The 22,564-nt window shown below is 53.5% G+C and overlaps 1 protein-coding gene across 1 annotated transcript; it reads left to right on the top strand.

Moving 5' to 3' along the window:
- The first annotated feature begins 4,202 nt into the window (after positions 1-4,202).
- LOC148593294 (olfactory receptor 14C36-like) lies at positions 4,203-5,162 on the top strand. Its single transcript, XM_088531479.1, has one exon. It carries the CDS (start codon positions 4,203-4,205, stop codon positions 5,160-5,162), a length of 960 nt encoding a protein of 319 aa, XP_088387605.1.
- The last annotated feature ends 17,402 nt before the right edge of the window (positions 5,163-22,564 follow it).

The raw sequence follows: 22,564 nt of genomic DNA on the forward strand, positions 1-22,564 counted from the left end.
TGGCAGCAGGGTCCTGCTGTTGCTCCTTGTTTCCTCTTGTCCATGCTGCTGGAGTTCTTTCTCTCAGCTTTCTGCAGCTAGATGTTTTCTGCTGCAGTTCAGACCCTGATGCCACAAGCTGTGGAACAGAGAGATCTGCATGGCAGTGCGGTTAACACAGACCCCTTCTGTCCTGTGGAGCTCCAGGAACTGCAATCCATGGGTCTGGAAACTGGTCTGAGTCTTGCTTAAGGACAGCCCATCTTCGGTGCTAATAGTCCTTTGGCTTCTTAACTTTATTGTCCTGCCACGTTGCCACCTGCCCTCCAGAAAGGCTCTGCTCTCTCATGGCACAGCTGTGGTATCTCAGAGACCCATGAGGAATTAGCAGAGATGCTGAGAGTAGGGAGATGGTTTTGGAGGGCTGCAAAAGGGCTCAGCAGGAGCTGATCTCTTTTGAGGGTAACATTGTCCTCCAACTCAAAAAAGTGAGAGCCTCAGGGACCTGGTAATGAGATGAATACATGATTTTATTAATTTTCCTTTCACAGTGTCTCCTAACTGTATGAGCTGATGATCCCTGGCCCATGCAAATCCCAGCCACAGCCAGAGGAGCTTTTTGGGTGCAATTCACTGAGTCCATTCTTGACTCCAGCTTGGGAGGAAGAGCCCAACCTTCAGGCACAGTGCTAAAAAAAACCCCTTTTATCACAAAGATGTTACCTGGGAAGCCAGTTCTGACACAGTGAGAAGCAGATGGACAGAAGGCCTCTGAATCAGACAGAAGGGGTTCAGACCTCTGAAGGACAGAGAAGAATTCATGCATTTGTGTACAAACACACTTACCACACACATGGCACAGCCAAACCTCCAAAGTCACCTGAAAGAGCAGAGAAATCACTTGCAAAGAGAGAGGGTATCTGCTAGAGACACATGGCTGTGTCAGTGAATCAAGTGCCTGAACAGAATGAGATGAACTAATTCAATGTCAGCATCTGCTCGTGTCTCAGCTTCCTAGTGAGCAGAGCTCTGGTAGCAGTGGGCATCTGATAACATTTTGGGGGACCAAAGCAATTCCCTACCTGGTCCCAACACGTGCTCTAGAAGAAAGCAGATATGGTGATAACAGCAATCAGACACTGGCACATGCCTTCAACCACCTCTGACCCTTCCAGTGTCACCCAGGGTTTGTGTGTGTACAGCAGACACCCACCCTGAACGACCAGTGATTGGGAGCAAAGAGCAAGACCTCACATCCAGGCATCCCTGCTGTGCTCACTTCAGCTTGGGCAAGGGGAATCCCACCTGCTGTGTGTTTCTGTGGAGCTCAGCACAGAATACCATGGCAGCCCAGGGTCACCAATACCTGAACACTGGGAAAGTGAGCTCTATTCTTGTATTCATTTATCTTGCCTAGCTAAGAGTTGGGAAGAGGGGCTTCCTGAGTGGGACATTTTCAGCTCTTCCAAGTAACCATGCTCTGATGAAACAAACTACAGTGCTGACGCCAGTCTTTCCTAGTGTTTAGAGAGGGATAATCAGGGGTTATTTTGGTTGACTACAGTGCACATTTCCCAGGAGGAGGGAGCACAAGGGACAGAGAAATTGGTGAGTTCAGCTGGGCCTCTGCTCCTGAGCGGCACCAGGCTCCTGGGATGGAGGCAGCTCGTGGCAGCCTGGCAGCACTGCCCAGAGACAGCCGAGTGCAGGAGCAGCTCCTGTGCCAAGAGCAGCAGGGCTGCGGGCACTGCCTGCTGCTGCGGACAGCAGAGGAGAGAAGGCAGCAAGAGGGGAACGGCAGTGTGGAGTGGCAGGACAGAGCAGAGCTCACTGAAGGAAGAAATCTTCACAAGCCCTTGTGTGGTAAGTCTCTAGCTGCAGGGCAATGCTGCTGAGGTTCCTGGAGGGATCTTCTGAACCCATCCCACCCCATGACTGATAGGACTTGTCTCTCCTGGAGTATCCAGGGCATGGCAGGAGAAGGAGCTGATTCAGCTCAGGGATTCCCTGATGCACCTTCACAGGGCAGGGCATGCTGCTCCTTTCTTGCAGGTATTGCTGCAGGGGTGTCAAGTGCTGGGTGTGCACATAGGTCTCCCCAGGTTTCTGAATCAGAGCAACATCCCTGCACCCGAGGGAGCACCCTGGGCAGTGACTCTGCTGCCTGCACGGGTCAGTGCTGAACAGTGCTGAACAAAAGCTTTGGCAGGGCTGGCTCCCAGTCAGCCAGGATCATCTTCCTGTTGACACTGTGCTGCCTCGGTCAAGTCTGCTCACCTTGTTCATGTACAGGACATGTCCAAAGAGTCTTTTCGAGAAGGGCCACTTCCAAGGGGAGAAATTTCCTCTTCCTGTCTGCACTTTCCATTATCTCCCTAACTGCTGCAGGGAGAAAAGAGGAGTGTATTCTGTTTTGCCAAGGAGGTGGGACTCAAGCCTTCCCTCTCAGAGATCAATAGGTCTGTGAGAAATTTTATAGAGCCTCTTCAACCCACCTTAGTCTGCAGACAGCATCAGCATCGCCTTTGTGCAATTTATTCTACTTGCTCCGTGAAGTGCCTGGACAGCGATGCCCCTGGACAGTGCCCTGTCCCCAGGGGCTGGTGTAAGGCAGAACTAAGCACACAAAACTGATGTGCTCTGTGAGCACAGACTGACAAAAATTGTTGGGACAGAGTAAGGTGCCATCAGGGACTGCTGTGGGCAGCAGAGATGGTCAGGGAAGGAGAGGGAAGTGCCCACCATGACGGCAGGATGGATTTGGGGAAGTCATGCTCAGTCCTTCCAATGCAGATACCTTCCTCTGAGCAAGCCCTGCCACGTCTCCTCTGCCACCCAGCAGCCTCTCTGCCCTGACAGCCTTGGGGTCCAGGGTATCAGCCCACTCCACCACAGCCAGATCTCTGGCAAAGGACAGGGGCATCCCTCCTGCTATGGGCACATTTCCTGCTGCCCAATATAGGGGCTTCAGATGCATGGCCTGCAATGTCACCATCTGTGAGGTAGCATGCCCACATAGGTGAGGTAAGGGTGTTCCTGAGTGCCCCTCTGCCTGTCTTTCCTTTCTCCCCTTGGCAGAAGGATCGCAGGATTGCTCCTTGTTTCTCCTCTTGTTCTTCTCTGGGGCTCCCTGGGGTTGCAGAGTCGCCAGATGCAGTTCAGACACCTACCCTGCAAGCTGTGGAAGAGAGGAATATGGATGAGAGTGAGGCGCCTCCAGTCCCCTCTAACCTGTGCAACTCCAGGAAATGCAGCCCATGGGTTTAGGAACTGAGCTAACTCTCCCTGAAGCACAGTCCATCTTCAAGGCAACTTCATTTGACCATTTTGCCTGTAATGTCTTGAAAGACTTGGAGGCGCCCTCAGGAGGGACATTGCTGCCTCCTGCCATCTCTGTGATGTCCAGGAGACCTCTGATGAATCTGTTACTGAGACCGAGAGTATGAAAAAACGGTTTAGAAACTGCATATGGGCACCTGAAAAGAGCCCTGCATATTCTTGGCTAGAAGTGAAGCTTGGAGACCTCCATCAGGTGCCCTGAGAGAGGGAGAGAAGTTGGAGACTGGAGGTTTTGAAACTGGACTTGTCTGCTCTTAGGAGGGGCTGGGTTCTTTCTAGGGCAACTGAATAGGGCAACATCATGCACCTCAATGAGGTTTGGGCACACAACAGCTGCAATCAAGGCTAATAGGCAGCAAGGCTAATAGGAGCTCTCCTCACTCTGCATAACGTGACTATAAATCCATTTTCTCATGATTCCCAGTAGAAACGCGGAAAATTTCTCCCTCTGAGGAACACTCTGCAGAGGTGAGAGGGGCATCCCAAAGAAAATACATGTCAAAATAAATGTCAAAAATACCCAAATTGTGCTCTCAATACACGTTCATTAGAAGTGTTGTTGTAGATACTGAAAAGCCCTTTTACAAACCAGGGGGATTTCACCTGAAAAATGGTGAATCTCAGAGCTCATCACCCCTCTTGTCTCCTTCCCACTACTGTAGGGCTGGACAGACTTCTCTGGAGCCCATGGGGAGATGCACCTGCTCCTCATAGCACATTCAGCCACCCCACACTGAGACTCAAGGAAGGGAGCTGCACAAAGATCTCCACGGGCAGTGTGTTAGAACTGGAACAAGTTGGGAGATATTTAACTTTAAAAAATTGGGATAATTGCTCAATATCTTTTCTTTTTTGAACAATCCACAAAGCCTGGAGAGAGTGAAATGTCCAACAGCAGCTCCCTCAATGAGTTCCTCCTCCTGTCATTTGCAGACACGCGGGAGCTGCAGCTCTTGCACTTCTCGCTCTTCCTGGCCATCTACCTGGCTGCCCTCCTGGCCAACGGCCTCATCATCACAGCTGTAGCCTGCGACCACCGCCTCCACACCCCCATGTACTTCTTCCTCCTCAACCTCTCCCTCCTCGACGTTGGGTCCATCTCCACCACTCTCCCCAAATCCATGCACAATTCCCTGATGGATACCAGATCCATTTCCTACTTGGAATGTGTTGGGCAGGTCTTAAGTTTTACTATTTGCATATCAGCTGAGTGTTGTCTCCTCACTGTCATGGCCTATGACCGCTATGTTGCCATCTGCAGACCCCTGCACTACGAGACCATCATGGGCAGCAGAGCTTGTGTCAGAATGGCAGCAGCTGCCTGGGCCAGTGGGTTTCTCTATGCTCTACTGCACACTGGGAACACATTTTCCCTACCCCTCTGCCAAGGAAATGTGGTGGAGCAGTTCTTCTGTGAGATCCCCCAGATCCTAAAGCTCTCCTGCTCCGATTCCTACCTCAGGGAAGTTGGGCTTCTTGTTGTTAGTACCTGTTTAGGCTTTGGGTGTTTCACTTTCATTGTGATGTCCTACATGCAGATCTTCAGAGCTGTGCTGAGGATACCCTCTGAGCAGGGTTGGCACAAAGCCTTTTCCATGTGCCTCCCACACCTGGCTGTGGTCTCCCTGTTTCTCAGCACTGTATTGTTTGCCTACCTAAAGTCCCCCTCCATCTCCTTCCCATTTCTGGATCTGGTGCTGGCTGTTCTGTACTCGGTGGTGCCTCCAGCAGTGAACCCCCTCATCTACAGCATGAGGAACAAGGAGCTCAAGGATGCCTTGAGGAAAGTGATTCCATGGACCTTTCTAAGCAGTGGTAGTTTTTCCACATCTCTCCACAAATGACTCTTTCTGTATCCCATAACTAGATTGAGCATTTTTTTCTTCATGTTATTTTTATTATGGCTTTTATTAGTGATAATATTTGTTATGGTTTTGCTACAGGACTACTTGTATTCATTCCCCTTTTTATGGTGTCTGCCCTGTCTCTCCTGATACCCTCAATTGTGTCGAATGCTGGACAAGGACTGGCTCCCTAACAGTGTCTCTGTAATAAAGTAATTTCTATCAGTACCGTGTGTGAAAGCTGGGCTTTTCCTCCAAAGCTGGTGTCAAGAATAGGCCCAAGGACTTGCACCCCTCAAGGGCCTGCTGCACAGGATTCTCCATGGGTTCAGCAACACAGAGCTCAGAATCATGTAATGATCTTTTAGAGACCAAGGGCTGGTTTCGGAATTCACCTATCAGAGTTCAAGGATAGTGGAGACGCTGAATGGTCATGGATTTACACATGCACAGCTCTCCTGCATATTAAGGCACAGTGTCAGACAGCTGTTCTCATGGAGGGGAAGCTGGCGGTGTCAGGAGAGCACAGAGATCCTTCTGGGACAGCATATGCCTGGGATGGACTGTGAGTAGAGCCTCATAAAGGGAGAGGTCCTCGAAGATGGAGTTTCTTAGAGGTAAAGCACTGGCTATTTGCAGGCAAGAGGACTCTGCATTCTCAGGAGAGGCAGTGAGGACTCAACTGTCAGGAAGAAGGGAGAAAGGGGAGCCCTCTGGGTCACCATCTATCAAATACCAGGGGCAGGATGTATAGGCACAACTGGACACAACGAGCACCCTTGGAAATGCTCTGCAGTCCAGGTGCCCTGGACTGTGCAGTCATCTGCAGTCCCCTGGAGGGATTAGAGGTCGTGATACCCATTTGGTTGGGTCTGACTCCTACCCCTGGTCACAGGGGCAGTGAAATGTCACCCTTAGCCACTTTATTCCTCCCTCTCCCCCCTCCCTATCCTTCCCAGCTCTGGATCTCTCTGTACTGGCCATTCAGTGGTGCCTCCAGCACTGAACCCCCTTTACTATAGCATGAGGAACAAGGATCTCAAGGAGGCACTGAGGAAACTTCCTCAATAGGTACAATGTCAGTGCCAAAAACTGTCCTGTGTGCAGTCACTTGTCATTCCCATGTACCTGGCATGAAACGTGTGCTCTTCATTTATTTCTCTCTGAATTTTTACTCTTACCTTCCTGATAAAATAATAATAGATAATTATTTAAAATGTGATACAACAATACAGCAGGAACAAAAGGCTGACTAGGGAAAATACAGGCCTGCTGCTAAACGGGCCAAGAGACCTGGGCTGGGCTCACAGCATCACTCATGAGCTGCCACAGACTTAATAAGCAACCCAAAGAAGTCCTTCCTTTGGCAGTTACTTGGAAAGCCACATCTCCGGCAGGCTTGCAGGGAGATGTGGGTTTTCTTCTTTAAGGTGTTAACCAGGACTCTGCAGAGATGAAGAAGAGCATGAAGGGAGGTTGCAGGGATTTTTGTTCACCAACTTCATCAGCTGCAGAAGAAGGAGCTGGTCATCTCACAAACTGCTGATGGAGTCCAATGAGGTGGGGACTGATGTGTGAGATGGGGACTGCTGGATGAACACCTGCAGGCTGAACCTCAGTTTGTGTTCCCAGTGATCCTGCTGCTCTCCACCAAGGCTCCAATCTTTGGGAGCTCATTCCCACGGTGTCACACAGAAACTGTCACTGCAAAGACCACTGTGGATCCTGGGCTGTGGAGTAGCTGCTCAGGGATGGAGGCTGCTGCAAGAGTCCTCCATGGGGGTCCCACCTTGCTCCCCTGGGGCTGGCGCTTTCCTGAAACCCAAAGCTCCCACAGGGCAGCCTCAACCCTTGTGTGGGTGCTGGGGGCAGAAGGAGAGAATCCAGGGCAGGTTTCCCTGGCACTGGCTGCCCCTCTTCTCCCCCACGCCGGGGTGGGCAGTGCTGGCTGAGCTGTCAGGGCAGAGAGGCTGCTGGGTGGCAGAGGAGACGTGGCAGGGCTTGCTGGCAGCTCACACAGCCCCCCAGACCCCCACACCAGCACCCCCAGCACCAGCAGCCCCGAGTTGGGCTCCCCTCCCTGCCCCGGCCCCGCACAGCCCCCAGCACAGCCAGGAGCCCCGCAGGGCCTCACAGCCAATGGCTGCGCTAGGCACGAGGAGGTCACTGCTGCCGCAGCCCCTGATAGTCCAGCTGCAAGGAGAGGGCGTGGCTGCTGCTAGAACTGTTAGAACAGTTAGAACTGTTTATAAACTGTTTATTACAGTTATCGCTGTAATAAAGTAATTTCTATCAGAATAGTGCATGAAAGCTGGGCTTTTCCTCCAAAGCTGGTGTCAAGAATAGGCCCAAGGACTTGCATCCCTCAAGGGTCTGCTGCACAGGGTTCTCCGCGAGTTCAGCAACACAGAGCTCAGAATCATATAATCATTATGTTTCATAGACCAAGGGCTGGTTTGGGAATTCACCTATCAGAGTCCAAGGGTAGTGGAGACGCTGATTGTTCATGGATTTACACATGCACAGCTCTCCTATGCATTAAGGCACAGTGTCAGACGGCTGTTCTCATGGAAGGGAAGCTGGCAGTGTCAGGAGAACACAGAGATCCTCCTGGGACAGCATATGCCTGGGAAGGACTGTGAGTAGAGCCTCATAAAGGGAGAGGTCCTCAAAGATGGAGTTTCTTAGAGGTAAAGCACTGGGTATTCGCAGGCAAAAGAGGACTCTGCAGTCTCAGGAGAGGCAGTGAGGACTCACCTGTCAGGAAGAAGGGAGAACGGAGAGCCCTATCTATCAGATAGGATCAGATAGGATAAGGATAGGATGTATAGGCACAACTGGACACAACAAGCACCCTTGGAAATGCTCTGCAGTCCAGGTGCCCTGGACTGTGCAGTCATCTGCAGTCCCCAGGAGGGATTAGAGGCCGTGATACCCATTTGGTTGGGTCTGACTCCTACCCCTGGTCACAGGGGCAGTGAAATGTCACCCTTAGTCACTTTGTTCCCTCCTCTCCCCGCTCCATATCCTTCCCAGCTCTGGATCTCTCTGTACTAGCCATTCAGTACTCCAGGGCTGCTGCTTGGGAGGTCCCCGCTGCGGGCAGAGCTGATTGGGCAGCAGCAGGGCTGGCTCTGCCTGGTGACTGTGAGGTCACCGCTCCCGCAGCACCTCATTGGGCAGCAGCCGGGCCCTGCGGGGCTCTGCGCTGCTGAGATCATCTCCGCGGAGCAGCTGCTGAGCCCGGGCTGGGCTCCTGGCGGGGAAGGGCTGGGGAGGCCATTGCTGCCCTGGAGGGCAGGGCCAGAGAGCTGGGCGGGACGGCGCTGTGACGTCATGTCTTTGTGAGTGCCTGATTGGCCGGCAGCAGGCAGGCAGGCGTGGGCGGTGGGTGGGGGGTCTCTGTGGTGAGAGGAGCTGAGAGGGCAGCAGTGGTTCCTGTGTGGGGAAGGGGTTTGAGGAAGGTGCTGTCTCTGAAGGCCACAGGCAGCAGCAGGGATGTGGTGGGTTTGCACCTGTGAGGTCACCTCCATGTGAGCAGCTGGCTTTGGGGTTTAGGCTTTAGGGTTGTGATCAGTGGCGCAGAGCCTAGTTGGAGACCTGCAACTATTGGTATCAGGAGTCCGTCAAAAACTGTTCAGTTTATTAATCAGTGACCTGAAGGGACAGAGTGCACCCTCAGGAAGTTTTCTGAGGATAGAGAACTGGGAGGAATGGCTGATAGCCTAGAGTTCTGTGCAGGCTTTAAAAGGGACCTGGACAGCCTGGAGAGTTGGGGGTAGAGGAATCTGATGAAGTTCAACATGGGCAAGTGCAGGGTCTTACAGCTAGGGAGGGATAACCCCATGCACCAGGAGAGGCTGGGGGTTGACCTGTTGGAGAGCAGCTCCACAAAATGGGACATGGAAATCGTGGTTTGCAACAAATTGACCATGAGCCATCAGTGTGCCCTTGTGGCCACTGATACTGGTGGCTGAGGTCTGATGGTACTCAGAGTGCCCCCACAATATTGCAATGGCAGGAGGTGTCTTTGGGTGGCCACTACCTCCAGGCTGTGGTGTTTCACTGCGGGTGCAGGAATCACCCTCCACTGCCCCTTCCCTAGGCCTCCTGGGTCCCCACTGCCTCTCTGGGGATTGCAGAGCCCTCCTTTCCCCATGTGCACCTGGGATTAGTGCTCTACCTTTTGGTCCCTGCACTGTGAGTCATCCCTGTTTCGTTAAAGCTGCACTCAGTGCCCACTCCCAGGCAAACCCTGTGCCTGGAGATCCCCTGGGGGTTCTCTCATCAGCACAGTCATGTGTGGGGCAGCCTGGCACAGGCAATGCAGAGACCATTGCCTATCTGCAGTGGTCACTGAGAGATGAACCCTAGATTGAGGCTAACAGATCACCCTGGATTGCTGAAGTCGTCCCCTGGATCTCATGGAGTTCACAAGCAGAAGAGCAGGCCCATTTGTGGTTGCACACCCTTGGGCATATTTTTTGATTCCAGTTTCTAAAGAGAGGCCAGATTCAGGACCATCATAGGGTAGATCCCCTTTTATTATGGAAATGTTATTCTGGAATCTAGCTTTAGCTCATGGGAGCCCAAGGACTGGTCCTGCCTGTTCTTCCAGGGTACGAGTAAGAACAAGCCTATCTCTACCAGGTTATGAGAATGCCTGGGCCATATCTGCAGAATAAAGCGTGGAAGGACAGCACAGAAATGAGGAGGCCCACTCTAAATAGAGAAAGTCCTGCTGCCCTTCTGTAATGTGTCTTCAGGAAAGATGAACTGCCGTGGGAAGCCTGCCTCTAGACTATCCTTCAATTCACGCATGTTTAGTTTGGTATATTGGAGGTTTGCATGGAACCAGGGAAAGCTGTGCTGACACTTGGTTGCCATTTCTCTCATATCAGAGAGATTTGAGATGACACTCCAACCATAGCCACGAGAGCTGAGATCTCCTAAACAACACTGGATCCCTGGTCTCACCCCACCTGCCCTTGTCCCACCATGACTCTGTACCCCAGAGGTCCCTTGGTGTCAGTGCTGGAAAAGACGCTGCAGAGGGAAACTCTCCTCCCTGCACTGGGCACATCCAAGGGAGCTCAAAGAAGTGGCTCAGAGAATCCCCCCTCTCTGCTAGTGAAGGGGGAAGCCTGGCTTCCTGCTTCAACATGGCCTAGGTTTAAGTGATAAATGAGAGATTCCTGTGCAGATGTGACAAAAACTAGGTATCTTTATTTTATTATTTATTATTTTAAGATGGGTGTAAAGGAGAGAAGTAAAAAAGAAAGAAATGGATAAAATGCAGCCTCGATGACAGATATCCTGGTGAGTGAATGAAACAGTTGTTACCACTGACCTTGTTCCCACTGGATGAGTTTCTTCAGTGCCTCCTTTATCTCCTTGTTCCTCATGCTGTAGATGAGGGGATTCAGGGCTGGAGGCACCACAGAGTACAGAATGGACACAATCATATCTAGAAGCGGGGAGGAGATGGAGGGGGGCTTCAGGTAGGCAAACATTACAGTAATGACAAACAAGGACACCACGGCCAGGTGCGGGAGGCACATGGAAAGGGCTTTGTGCCGGCCCTGCTCAGAGGGGATCCTTAGCACAACTCTGAAGATCTGCATGTAGGACACCACAATGAAAGCGAAACACCCAAAGACTAAAGAGGTACTAACAACAAGAAGCCCAACTTCCCTGAGGTAGGAGTCTGAGCAGGAGATCTTGAGGATCTGGGGGATCTCACAGAAGAACTGCTCCACCACATTGCCTTGGCAGAGGGGTAGGGAAAATGTGTTCACAGTGTGCAGGAGAGCATTGAGAAAATTAGTTGCCCAGGCAGCTGCCGCCATTCTGACACAAGCTCTGCTGCCCAGCAGGGTCCCATAGTGCAGGGGTCTGCAGATGGCAACGTAGCGGTCGTAGGCCATGACAGTGAGGAGAGAAAACTCTCCTCCAAACAAGAAGAGGAAGAAAAATATCTGGGCAGCACATTCCGAATAGGAAATGGCCCTGGTGTTCCACAGGGAATTGGCCATGGCTTTGGGAACAGTCGTGGAGATGGAACCAAGGTCTAGGAAGGAGAGGTTGAGGAGGAAGAAGTACATGGGGGTGTGGAGGCGGCTGTCGCAGGCTACGGCTGTGATGATGAGGCCATTGGCCAGGAGGGCAGCCAGGTAGATGGCCAGGAAGAGTGAGAAGTGCAAGAACTGCAGCTCCCGCGTGTCTGAGAATGCCAGGAGGAGGAACTCGTTGAGGCAGATGTTGTTGGACATTTCACTCTCTCCAAGCTTTGTAGATTGTTCAGAAAAGAAAAGATATTGAGCAGTTATCCCAGATTTTTAAAGTTAAATATCTCCCAACTTGTTCCAGTTGTAACACACTGCTCTCTTCATGGAGAGGTTTGTGCAGCTCCCTTCCTTGAGCCTCAGTGTGGGGTGGCTGAATGTGCTGTGAGGAGCAGGGGCATCTCCCCATGCGCTCCAGAGAAGTCTGTCCAGCCCTACAGTAGTGGGAAGGAGACAAGAGGGGTGATGAGCTCTGAGATTCACATTTTTTCAGGTGAAATCCCCCTGGTTTGTAAAGGGGCTTTTCAGTATCTACAGCAACACTTCTAATGAACGTGTATTGACAGCAAAATTGGGGGATTTTTGACATTTATTTTGACATGTACTTTCTTTGGGATGCCCCTCTCACCTCTGCAGAGTGTTCCTCAGAGGCAGAATTTTTCCGCGTTACTACTGGGAATCATGAGAAAATGGATTTATAGTCACATTATGCAGAGTGAGGAGAGCTCCTCTGCCTATTAGCCTTGATTGCAGCTGTTCTGTGCCCAAACCTCATTGAGGTGCATGATGATCACACTAATCAGTTGCCCTAGAAAGAACCCAGCCCCACCTAAGAGCAGACAAGTCCAGTTTCAAAACCTCCAATCTTCAGCTTCTCTCAATTTCTCAGGGCACCTGAGGGAGTCTCCAACCTTCGCTTCTAGCCAAGAATATGCAGGGCTCTTTTCAGCTGCCCATATGCAGTTTCCAAACCGTTTTTTCATACTCTCAGTCTCTGTAACAGATTCTTCAGAGGTCTCCTGGACATCGCAGAGACGGCAGGAGGCAGCAATGTCCCTCCTGAGGGCACCTCCAAGTCTGTTAAGACATTACAGGCAAAAGGGTGAAATGAAGTTGCATTGAAGATGGGCTCTGCTTACGGGAGAGTTAGCTCAGTTCCTAAACCCATGGGCTGCATTTCCTGGAGTTGCACAGGTTAGAGGGGACTGGAGGCGCCTCACTCTCATCCATATTCCTCTCTTCCACAGCTTGCAGGGTAGGTGTCTGAACTGCATCTGAAAATTCTGCAACCCCAGGGAGCCCAAGAGAAGATCAGGAGGGGAAACAAGGAGCAATCCTGTGATCCTTCTGCCAAGGGGAGAAAGGGAAGACAGGCAGAGGGGCGCTCAGGAACACCCTTACCTCACGTATGTGGGCATGCTACCTCACAGATAGTGACACTGCAGGCCCTGCATCTGAAGCCCCTATATTGGGCAGCAGGAAATGTGCCCATAGCAGGAGGGATGCCCCTGTCCTTTGCCAGGGATCGGGCTGTAGTGGAGTGGGCTGATACCCTGGACCCCAAGGCTGTCAGGGCAGAGAGGCTGCTGGGTGGCAGAGGAGACATGGCAGGGCTTGCTCAGAGGAAGGTGTCTGCATTGGAAGGACTGAGCAGGACTTCCCCAAATCCATCCTCCCATCATGGTGGGCACTTCCCTCTCCTTCCCTGACCATCTCTGCTGCCCACAGCAGTCCCTGATGGCACCTTATTCTGTCCCAACAATTTTTGTCAGTCGGTGCTCGCAGAGACATCACTTTTGTGTGCTCAGTTCTGCCCTACACAAGCCTCTGGGGACAGGGCACTGTCCAGAGGCATCGCTGTCCAGGCACTTTACAGAGCAAGTAGAATAAATTGCACAGGTGATGCTGATGCTGTCTGCAGAGTAAGATGGTTTGAAGAGGGCCTATAAAGTTTCTGACAGACCTATTCATCTCTGAGAGGGAAGGCTTGAGTCCCACTTCCTTGGCAAAACAGAACACACTCCTCTTTTCTCCCTGCAGCAGTTAGGGAGATAACAGAAAGTGCAGACAGGAAGAGGAAAGTTCCTGCCCTTGGAAGTAGCCCTTGTCTTGTCTTCCTGTTGAAAAGACTCTTGGGACATGTCCTGCACATGAACAAGGTGAGCAGACTTGACCGAGGCAGCACAGTCTCAACAGGAAGATGATCCTGGCTGATTGGGAGCCAGCCCTTCCAGAGCTTCTCTGTGCAGCACTGACCTTGCAGGCAGCAGAGTCACTGCCCAGGGTGCTCCCTTGGGTGCAGGGATGCTGCTCTGATTCAGAAACCTGGAGAGACCTGGATTCAGAAACCTATGTGCACACCCAGCACTTGACACCCCTGCAGCGATACCTGGAAGAAGGGAGCAGCGTGCCCTGCCCTGTGGAGATGCATCAAGGAATCCCAGAGCTGAATCAGCTCCTTCTCCTGCCATGGCCTGGATACTCCAGGAGAGACAAGTCCTATCAGTCATGGGGTGGGATGAGTTCAGAAGATCCCTCCAGGAACCTCAGCAGCTTTGCCCTGCAGCCAGAGACTTACCACACAAGGGCTTGTGAAGATTTCTTCCTTGAGTGAGCTCTGCTCTGTGCTCCCACTCCACACTGCCGTTCCCCTCTCGCTGCCTTCTCTCCTCTGCTGTCCGCAGCAGCAGGCAGTGCCTGCAGCCCTGCTGCTCTTGGCACAGGAGCTGCTCCTGCACTCGGCTGTCTCTGGGCAGTGCTGCTAGGCTGCCACGAGCTGCCTCTGTCCCAGGAGCCTGGCCCCGCTCAGGAGCAGAGGCCCAGCTGAACTCACCAATTTCTCTGTCCCTCGTGCTCCCTCCTCCTGGGAAATGTGCACTGTAGTCAACCAAAATAACCCCAGATTATCCCTCTCTAAACACTAGGAAAGACTGGTGTCAGCACTGTAGTTTGTTTCATCAGAGCATGATTACTTGGAAGAGCTGAAAATGTCCCACTCAGGAAGCCCCTCTTCCCAACTCTTAGCTAGGCAAGATAAACAAATACAAGAATAGAGCTCACTTTCCCAGTGTTCACGTATTGGTTGATGTCACCCGGTTTGGGATTCTCAGGCTGGTTTAGAAGACCCTGGGCTGCCATGGTATTCTGTGGTGAACTCCACAGAAACACACAGCAGGTGGGATTCCCCTTGCCCAAGCTGAAGTGAGCACAGCAGGGATGCCTGGATGGGAGGTCTTGCTCTATGCTCCCAATCACTGGTCGTTCAGGGTGGGTGTCAGCTGCACACACACAAGCCCTTGGTGACACTGGAAGGGTCAGAGGTGGTTGAAGGCATGTGCCAGTGTCTGATTGCTGTTATCACCATATCTACATTCTTCTAGAGCACGTGTTGGGACCAGGTAGGGAATTGCTTTCGTCCCCCAAAATGTTATCCGATGCCCACTGCTACCAGAGCTCTACTCACTAGGAAGCTGAGACACGAGCAGATGCTGACATTGAAATAGTTCATCTCATTCTGTTCAGGCACTTGGTTCACTGACACAGAAATAGGCCATGCTGGATGTCTGGGGCGTCCAGCACAGTCACGTGTCTCTAGTGGATACACCCTGTGACCTACAGAGTAAACGTGTCCCTTTCAAGTGGTTTTGGGCACTCAGGTTTCTTAACAGTGCCCACATGTCTGGATCCCACCACTGTCCTTCAGCCAAGTCCTAACAGTCTACAGCCAAGCTTACTTCATCAATGAGAGAGGCACATTACCCCAAGGTCTCTGCACCCTTAAAACCTTCTAGCTCTCTCTCTCTTGAAACTCTCCACACCCTTAGATGGCGTGAACGGGACTGGGGCCAATGATGACCTCAGGCTGTGAACTCAGGCCAAGGGACTTCTTCGCTGGCATCTTGTCCTTCCTGGAGATTGGTTCACCTCTGTCACAGGTCCCAAGGTAAAGGCGGCTCCTGCCATTCTTTCTGCACAGCCCAGCTCTGTTTCTCCCAAGGCCTCCCCTCCTCCTGGCCTGGGTGAGAATGACGGTGCTGGGGCTGGGGATGGAGGAACAATACTCAACTTTGATAATGCTCAGCAGAGGCCACCAACAAAGGAAGATTGTAACACCCAGATCTCTGAGGAAGAAGGGAAAGCACATAGTGGCTACATGTTATCCAAACAAACAAAGTTTGCTAGCTCAGGAGAAACAAGAACTGCTGTTTAGGCTGCTTTGCTGCCAGCCTAACTACAAAATGCTGTCTAAGAAAGTTTGAAGGCCAAAGTCACTGTGAGAATGAGAAGGATGAGGAAAGCAGGACCATCACATTGAGGAATGAGACCCCCTTCTGGAATGTGTGCATGCGCAGTCTTAGAGGGATTCTATAACAGGAAGGTGGAGATTTGCCTGCCCTTGGGCAGCCTCCTGACTTTGATCGAGGACAGTGACACCTTCACCTCCATGCGCAGCCTTGCTGGGGTCTCCAGGCACACGCAGGCAGGCCTGGTCCATGGTAGGAGAGGGATCTGCAGACAGTGGGGCTGCCTCGGGGACCCTCAGCAACAGGCAGCAGAGCAGGGGCACATTGCAGGCACCTGGCATTGACAAGAAGGCAAGAGCGTCCCTCCTCCCTGGGGGCAGACGCCTTCTGAGGACAAGGGCACGCTGGAGATGTGGGGGACCCTGGACCCTTCCACAAGGCTTCACACACGGTCTATTTTTCTCCTGCTTTGGATGTTCTCCCCACAGATTCATTTTCACCAGTACTCTTACACTTTGCCACTGCTTCCCACATTTTCCTCTACTTTGATAATTTTCCCATGCTTTGACTTTTTTTTCCTTCTCTTTCACAAACATTCCCTCTTATGCTTGTGACCATTTTTCCACACTTGTGAAGATTTTCCTACCCTTTCATCTTTTACCCAACCTCTCCTTCTTTTCCCATGCTTTCTCGATATTATTGAGCTCTCAGAGTTCTTTTTGCACTTTCCTTTTTTTCCCCATCACTTCATACTCTTTCCACTTTTGTAACCATTCCCACACTTTTGACCATATTCCTACACTATCATTCCTTACCCATGTTTTTCCCTATTTTCCACGATCTTGACACTTCACCAGTGTTTTTGCACTTCTTCCCGCCATTTCAATTTTTTCCAATGCTTACGTTTGCCATCTATTGTTTTCCAACTCTTGTGCTTATTTGCCACACCTTTGAACTTTTCCCTATGCTTTTAGTAATTTTCCCATGCTTTCCCTTCTTTCCCTTCCTTTAACTGTTCGCCAACACTTGCTGTATTCTTCCCACTCATTTCCACTTGTAGAACCTCGTTAAAAACCCTGTATATATCAATAAAAACTATAACGATTTCTTACATATTAAGATGATAGCTAATGTCTCTTAGCTAGGCAGGGCACCTAGATGGGGACAAGAACGATTTCTTTACATATTGATTGCAATTAATAAATGGTATTAACTCCCTTCTCCACTCTTGCCACTCAATGCTGCACCCACAGGGCAGGAAGTTCACCAGTGGTAAATGAGTGTGGGTGGAAACAAGCCCACATCAGGAACCTAAGCACAAGAGTCCCAAGTGTTTTGTGTTTTCGTGGTGGCCAGCTGGGGGTTGGCACCACATGGAGCTGAAGGGGTGTAAAACGTGTCTGTTCCCATGTGCTGACCTGATGGTCGAGCAGGTGGCCACCCTGGTGAGGAGAGCCTCAAAGTGGGAGCAAATCAGGGAGGTGGGGGACTCCAAAAAGAGTGAGGAAGCGACGGCCTGGGATGGCAAGGAATAGCCACGAGGTGATGTGGGAAAGAGAAGCGCAGGGAGGGAGCAGTGGGATGCAGGGAGCTCTGCCTTGGGGTGAACCAAGAGGCAATTGAGAGCACAGGGGCGAGGATGGGGGGCAGAGCAACAGGGGGGCCTCATGGTGGGTGTCTGCTATGGAGCGCCTGACGAGGGGCAGCCCAGGGGAGCGCAGAGCTGTGGAGGGGACAACTCGTCCTGCGCCCCAGGGACCTGCTCAGGGGTGGGGAGAGGAGGAAATGACGTGGTGCCTGGTGTCCCCATGGCGACTCCCAGGGCTTTGTGATGGGGGTGGCATCATGCCCACAGGCCATTGTGATGGGGCAGTCCCTAAGGTGACCGTGTCCCTGCTGGGGTCTTCACTCTGAGGAGAGCGGCGCAACCAGCAGGGAGCAACTGCCCTTGGTGCCCGTGTGAGAGATCCTCAGAGAAGTTCCTAGACATGGAGAAGGAACAGCAGGGTAAAGCCTGCTCCTCATCCACGGAAAGGAATTCCAGTGCACAAGAGAGCATGAGTGAGGTGAGTGGTGGGGCTGGAGGGGGAGGTGGGAGGCAAGGACAAGACCCGCATGGAGAGCACGAGGATGGCGAGGAAGGAGCCCTGGGTCATGATAGTGGGGCAGGAGCTCCTCCAGTGAGGGGACTTGTATTCCTGGGCGTGGGAAAAGCAGCCTGACCTACACTCTCCCACTGTACTTGATGCCAGTGAGGACGCACCTTGAATACTGTATTCAGATTTGGGCATGGGAAAAACGTTGAGGTGCTGGAATATTTCCAAAGGGCAATGAAGCTGGTGAAGGCTCTGGAGCACAGACCTTATGAGGAGCGGCTGAGGGAGCTGGGGTTATTTAGTGTGGAGAAGAGAGACTCAGGGGTGTCCTTATGGCTCTCTACAACTACCTGAAAGGAGGGTGCAGTGAGGGGAGGCTGATTTCTAAAATACTGATAGGAAAAGAAGAAATGGCTTCAGGTTGCACCAGGAGAGGAACTGGTTAGATATTAGGAAAACTTTCCACATGGAAAGAATTGTAAAGCATTGGAAGAGGCTGCCCAGGGAAGTGGTGGAGTCACTGTTCCTAGCAGTGTTCAAGAAACGTGTAGATGAGGCATGTAGGAATATGTATAGCAGGCATGGTGCTGAAGGGTTTACAGTTGGCCTTGATGGTTTTGAAAATCTTTCCCAAATATAATGATTCCATGATCTGGATGCTCCAAGGCCCACGTGAACCCCATGAGCTCTGTGCTGAGGGCAGAGAGCAGGTCCAGGCCACGCACAGCCGCATTGTGCTCAGCCAGGAGGTTCCCTTCGACGCCAGGCTGGGGTTTCCTGTGCTTAGGAGCTGCTCGTACCAACACAAGTGCCCCAATCACGGGCCTCCTTCTCTCCACAGGTGGGCCAGCAGGAGCTGCCCGCACCAGTGCAGCGCAGATGGACCCCAGCTTCGTCCCACCAAAGGGACCGGCTGCCGCCACTGCCCGGCCCTCAGGGCTCACACTGCTCCCAACACGGCATCGCACAGGTACAGAGCTGAGCGGCGGTGACAGCCAAGCGTCCATCTGGGAAGCATGGAGGGAGGGAAAAGAACACCAGTAACCTGGTCTTAGTGGTGGGCTTCGATTGCAGGTCGTGGAGGACACGGCCAGTGATGTCTCCTGCACAGTGCAAGATCTGCATCCCTCCTCCAGCCTTGTAAAGAAGGCTACTTTGGGATACAGCAGGACAATGACTGGCAGGACAAGATCGGGGACATCAGATGTGCCCAGCTTCCCACCTCTCCCAGCCAAGGCAGCTTGGCAGGCACAGGGAGGCCTGGAGGACTCTGCAGTGAAACCAGCAGGGTCTGCAAGTCACACCAAGCTGCCTGCTCTGGAAATGTCCTGCAGGTCTTCTCCCAAAGGCAGGGCCTTTGTCCTGGACAAGGAAGAGGTGGCCAGGAGAGTCCTGGGGAGAATGAACGTGGCGTTGGAGACGGTGACTAGAGATTCCAGCAAAAGTGCTGCCAGGGAACGCTTCCCACCTGTTCCTGGTGCTGGGATGGCTCTGGACTCAGGGAAGAGAAGGGAAGAACAGAAGCTAAAGGCATCGTGTCTGGCCTTGCCTCCACTTCAAAGACCCAAGTGGGAGACCCATGCTTTCACCCAGGAAACTCAGGAGCATGTGCAGTTCTTGCCTCGATCTAGGCCTGAGTCCTCAGCATCATCAGTGGGAGAAGCCAGGATGTTGCAAGGGGGTCGTGAGAGGACAAATCTTTCCCTGAAAAGCCAGCAGCTCTCAGGAAGCTCCTCCTTTGTCCCGGGAACACAGACTATTCCTCCTGAACAGCAAATGCCTGCCAGGGCAAATCCTGAAGACGAAGTGGCCTCTTCTGCCCCGGATGATCCCGAGCAGGGTGCGATGGCAGCTGAAGGTGTTTCGGAGGAGGCTGGACTCAGCAGCTTCTCCATTGCAGTGGTGCCACCCAGCTCTGCACAAGACGTCAGTGCCGGGTGCTGCAGTGAAATGGCCCCACTGGAATCCCCATCGCCCTTCTCACCTGAGCCTGTCAGCCTCGTTCAGAGCATTGATGGAGAAACTGGCATGGAGCTGAGGTGTGAGAGCCAGGGGCCTGTCCCGCATGGCCCCACATCACCTGCTGTGGGTCTGGAGGACGCAGGCATGGGGCTGGGGTCTGCCCCCTTGAGCCATCCTGATGATGCGAGCCCTGGAGCCAGCCAGCAGCCAGCACAGCCTGATGCCTTGGCACACACCGTCGATCAAGGCACACAGGCAAGCTCGTGGCTGCTCCAGACCATGGAGTGTGACCAAGGAAGAGCCCCTGCAGCTGAGGAAGGGCCGTATCCCTGCGCTCAAGGGGGAGAAAGGGAGGTCAGCAGGGCTGGGACACCAGCTTCCCCAGGCAAGGATAGTGGGACAGGGACACCACAAGGAGCACCGGCACGGCAGGACCCGAAACAACAGCCTGTGGGCATCACCTGCCACGTGCAAGGAAGGCCGCTGCGTGTGCACGAAGACAACACCGCGCGGTACCTGGGGGTGCTCAGCGTCAAGACAGAGGCGCTGGAGGAGCTGGACAGGAGCTGCCTGGCCCACACGGGGCAGAGCTTGGCCCAGATCCGGGAAGTCACTTTCCTGAGGAAGGAGCAGAGCCTGCAGGAGAGCCATGGTGAGGAAGAGGAGGGCCATGGGGAGCGTTTCTCCCTGTCAGCATCAGGATCCCTCAATGTGAGACCCAAGGAGGTGAGTGCAAGGGAGGGCTGGGCCAGATTGGAGCCCTCCCGGTGCTGGGGCTGGCCCCGGTGCCACGCTGTGACAGCCCGGTTGTCCCAGCAGTGGCGGAAGGAGCCCCAGGAGACCTTTCCTGTTGGGAAAAGAAGCTCCCTTCACAAATTCTGCCTCTCTCCTCCTAGCTCCTTGCCAGAAACTCCTTCCCTAATCTATGGAAACCAGAGATCACGCAAGTGGAGCTCCTTAAGGATGCCAAGGGCAAGTGGGAGGTGCTGGAGCGCCTCTATGCTCATGCCCCCAAGCAGAACATTGAAACCTGGAGGAGAGACCTGGATGAAATAGCTGAGCAGAGTGATGAGGAGGAGGATGCTGAGGAAGAGCTTCTTCAAATGGAGGAGGTAGAGGAAAGCAGCTCCTTGCCATGGATCAGACCCAGTCTGCGCAGCCTATTTGCAGAAAGGGAGATGGATCTCGAGAAGGTGCCTTCCTTGTCCGACATCAAACAAGCAGAGGCTGCCAGTGAGGGACCTGGTGAGGTGGAGAGCCCCTCTGTTGAGCCAGCAATGCCCAGAGGAGCTGAGGAATCTCTGCTGCAGGAAGCAAAAGCAGCAGTTTCTCCCCTGGCTGCAGGCCCTGCTCCCCAGGTAAGCATGGAGCCTGTCACCTGTCCCCACGACCCAAGGGAGTTGCTAAGTGAGCTGTGTGGGCGGGTGTGCAGAGGGGGTGCCCAGAGCTGCCCTATCCTGTTGATCCGCCTTGTCCATGGTGCCCAGATTTCCCCTCCAGCCATTTACCCTTGCTGATGTCTGGTGTGGAAGAGATGCTGGGTCCTCTCCATTTCCAAGTGCCAAAGGTGCAGGGCTGATGTCCCCTCCACCCCTGCACCATGTTCAGCCCTGGGGCCTGGATGCCCAGCGAGGAGGGAAGGGGCAGCCCCAGCAGCAGCCCCCTCCTCACCCAGTGCACGAGCCCCCTTGTGCCACGCAGCGGCTGCCTCCGTTCCCCTGTGCATCACGGCCCCAGCCCAGCCCTGCTACTACGGCCCCACAACGAGCCGTGTCCCATTGCCCTGCCAGCCGCAGGTCCCTTCCCTTGGGACGCACAGCCGTGGGCAGCCTCCCCCAGCCCCAAACCCTTTCCCCCGTGCACCCCAGGGCACCGGTACCCTGAGCAGCAGCAGCTGATGGCCGACAGGTGCGTGTTCTTGCTCTGCCCATGCAGGATGCTTTGGAGCCCCAAGAGGAGGAGAAGTCATCGTCCTCCTGCAGCCCCACGGCAGACATTGAGCCAGGTATGTACCTGCATGCAGAGCCCTGCTGGGGACAGCGGGTCTGTCTGGGACAGCGAGTGGCACTGAGGCCGGCAGCAGGAAGCGCTCGGGGGCTGCTGTGCTGAGGCCACAGCCCCTTGGGAAGCCCTTGGTGGCAGGGACAGGCAGGTGCAGCCCTGCGCCCGTGCAGCCCATTGCCCACAGCTCTGCTTCCCATCGCAGGCACCGCCGCCCTCCCGCAAGTTGCGGCTCCCCGGCAATGGCGCTCGCGGCTCAGGACGGCGCTTCGGGCTCTGCGCAGAGCGTTCTGCTGCCGCTGCATCGTGGGGCAGCGAGAGGAGCGGCGCAGGTGAAACAGCCCAGCAGGGCCCAAGAGCGGGGCTGGTGCAGAGAGACAGACACTGTGTCCTGGCTGCAGAGCTACAGAGATGCTGCTGCATCGTGTCCCAGAACACCCATGTGCCCACACGAGTGCTAGGTGGCAACAGTCATCGCCGGCTCCACATAAAACTCTTGGAAGTTTTTTCTCTCCATGTCAGTTGTTTTCGGAAAATCTCCATGGAAAGACAGGGGGGCTGTGGGACCCTAAGGCCGTGGGTGACTCCTGATTCTGCACTGGCCTTGGTGGCTGGGCCAAACAGGGCTACTCGCGACTGGCATGGCTGGCACGTGTCTATGGTTCTCAGAGTGACCCCAGGGCTCTTGCAAGAGCAGGAGATGTTTTCAGGGGTGCACTAGCTCCGGCCTGTGCTGCTTCTCTGCGAGTGCATGAATCACTCTGCAGTTCTCCTTCCCTGCGCCTCCTGGGTCCCCCCTGCTTCTCCAGGGACTGCCAAGCCCTCCTTTCCCCAGGCATGCCTGCATTTGCTGTGCAGCCTTTGGGGGACTCTACCATGGGCTGCCTCATGTTTGGTGAGACTGCACTCACTGCCACCCCTAGGCATCCCCGGAGTTCCCCTGAGCTGTCCTGGAGCCTCAGGTTCCCTTCCACAAGGATGGGCATCTGTCATCAGCACCGTCACCTGTGCCACAGCCCCAGGCATGCAATTCA

This window comes from Tinamus guttatus, unplaced genomic scaffold (genome assembly GCF_059628265.1).
Source record: "Tinamus guttatus ecotype Peru unplaced genomic scaffold, ASM5962826v1 Tinamus_guttatus_pri_ptg000420l, whole genome shotgun sequence".
Classification (NCBI taxonomy): Eukaryota; Metazoa; Chordata; class Aves; order Tinamiformes; family Tinamidae; genus Tinamus; species Tinamus guttatus.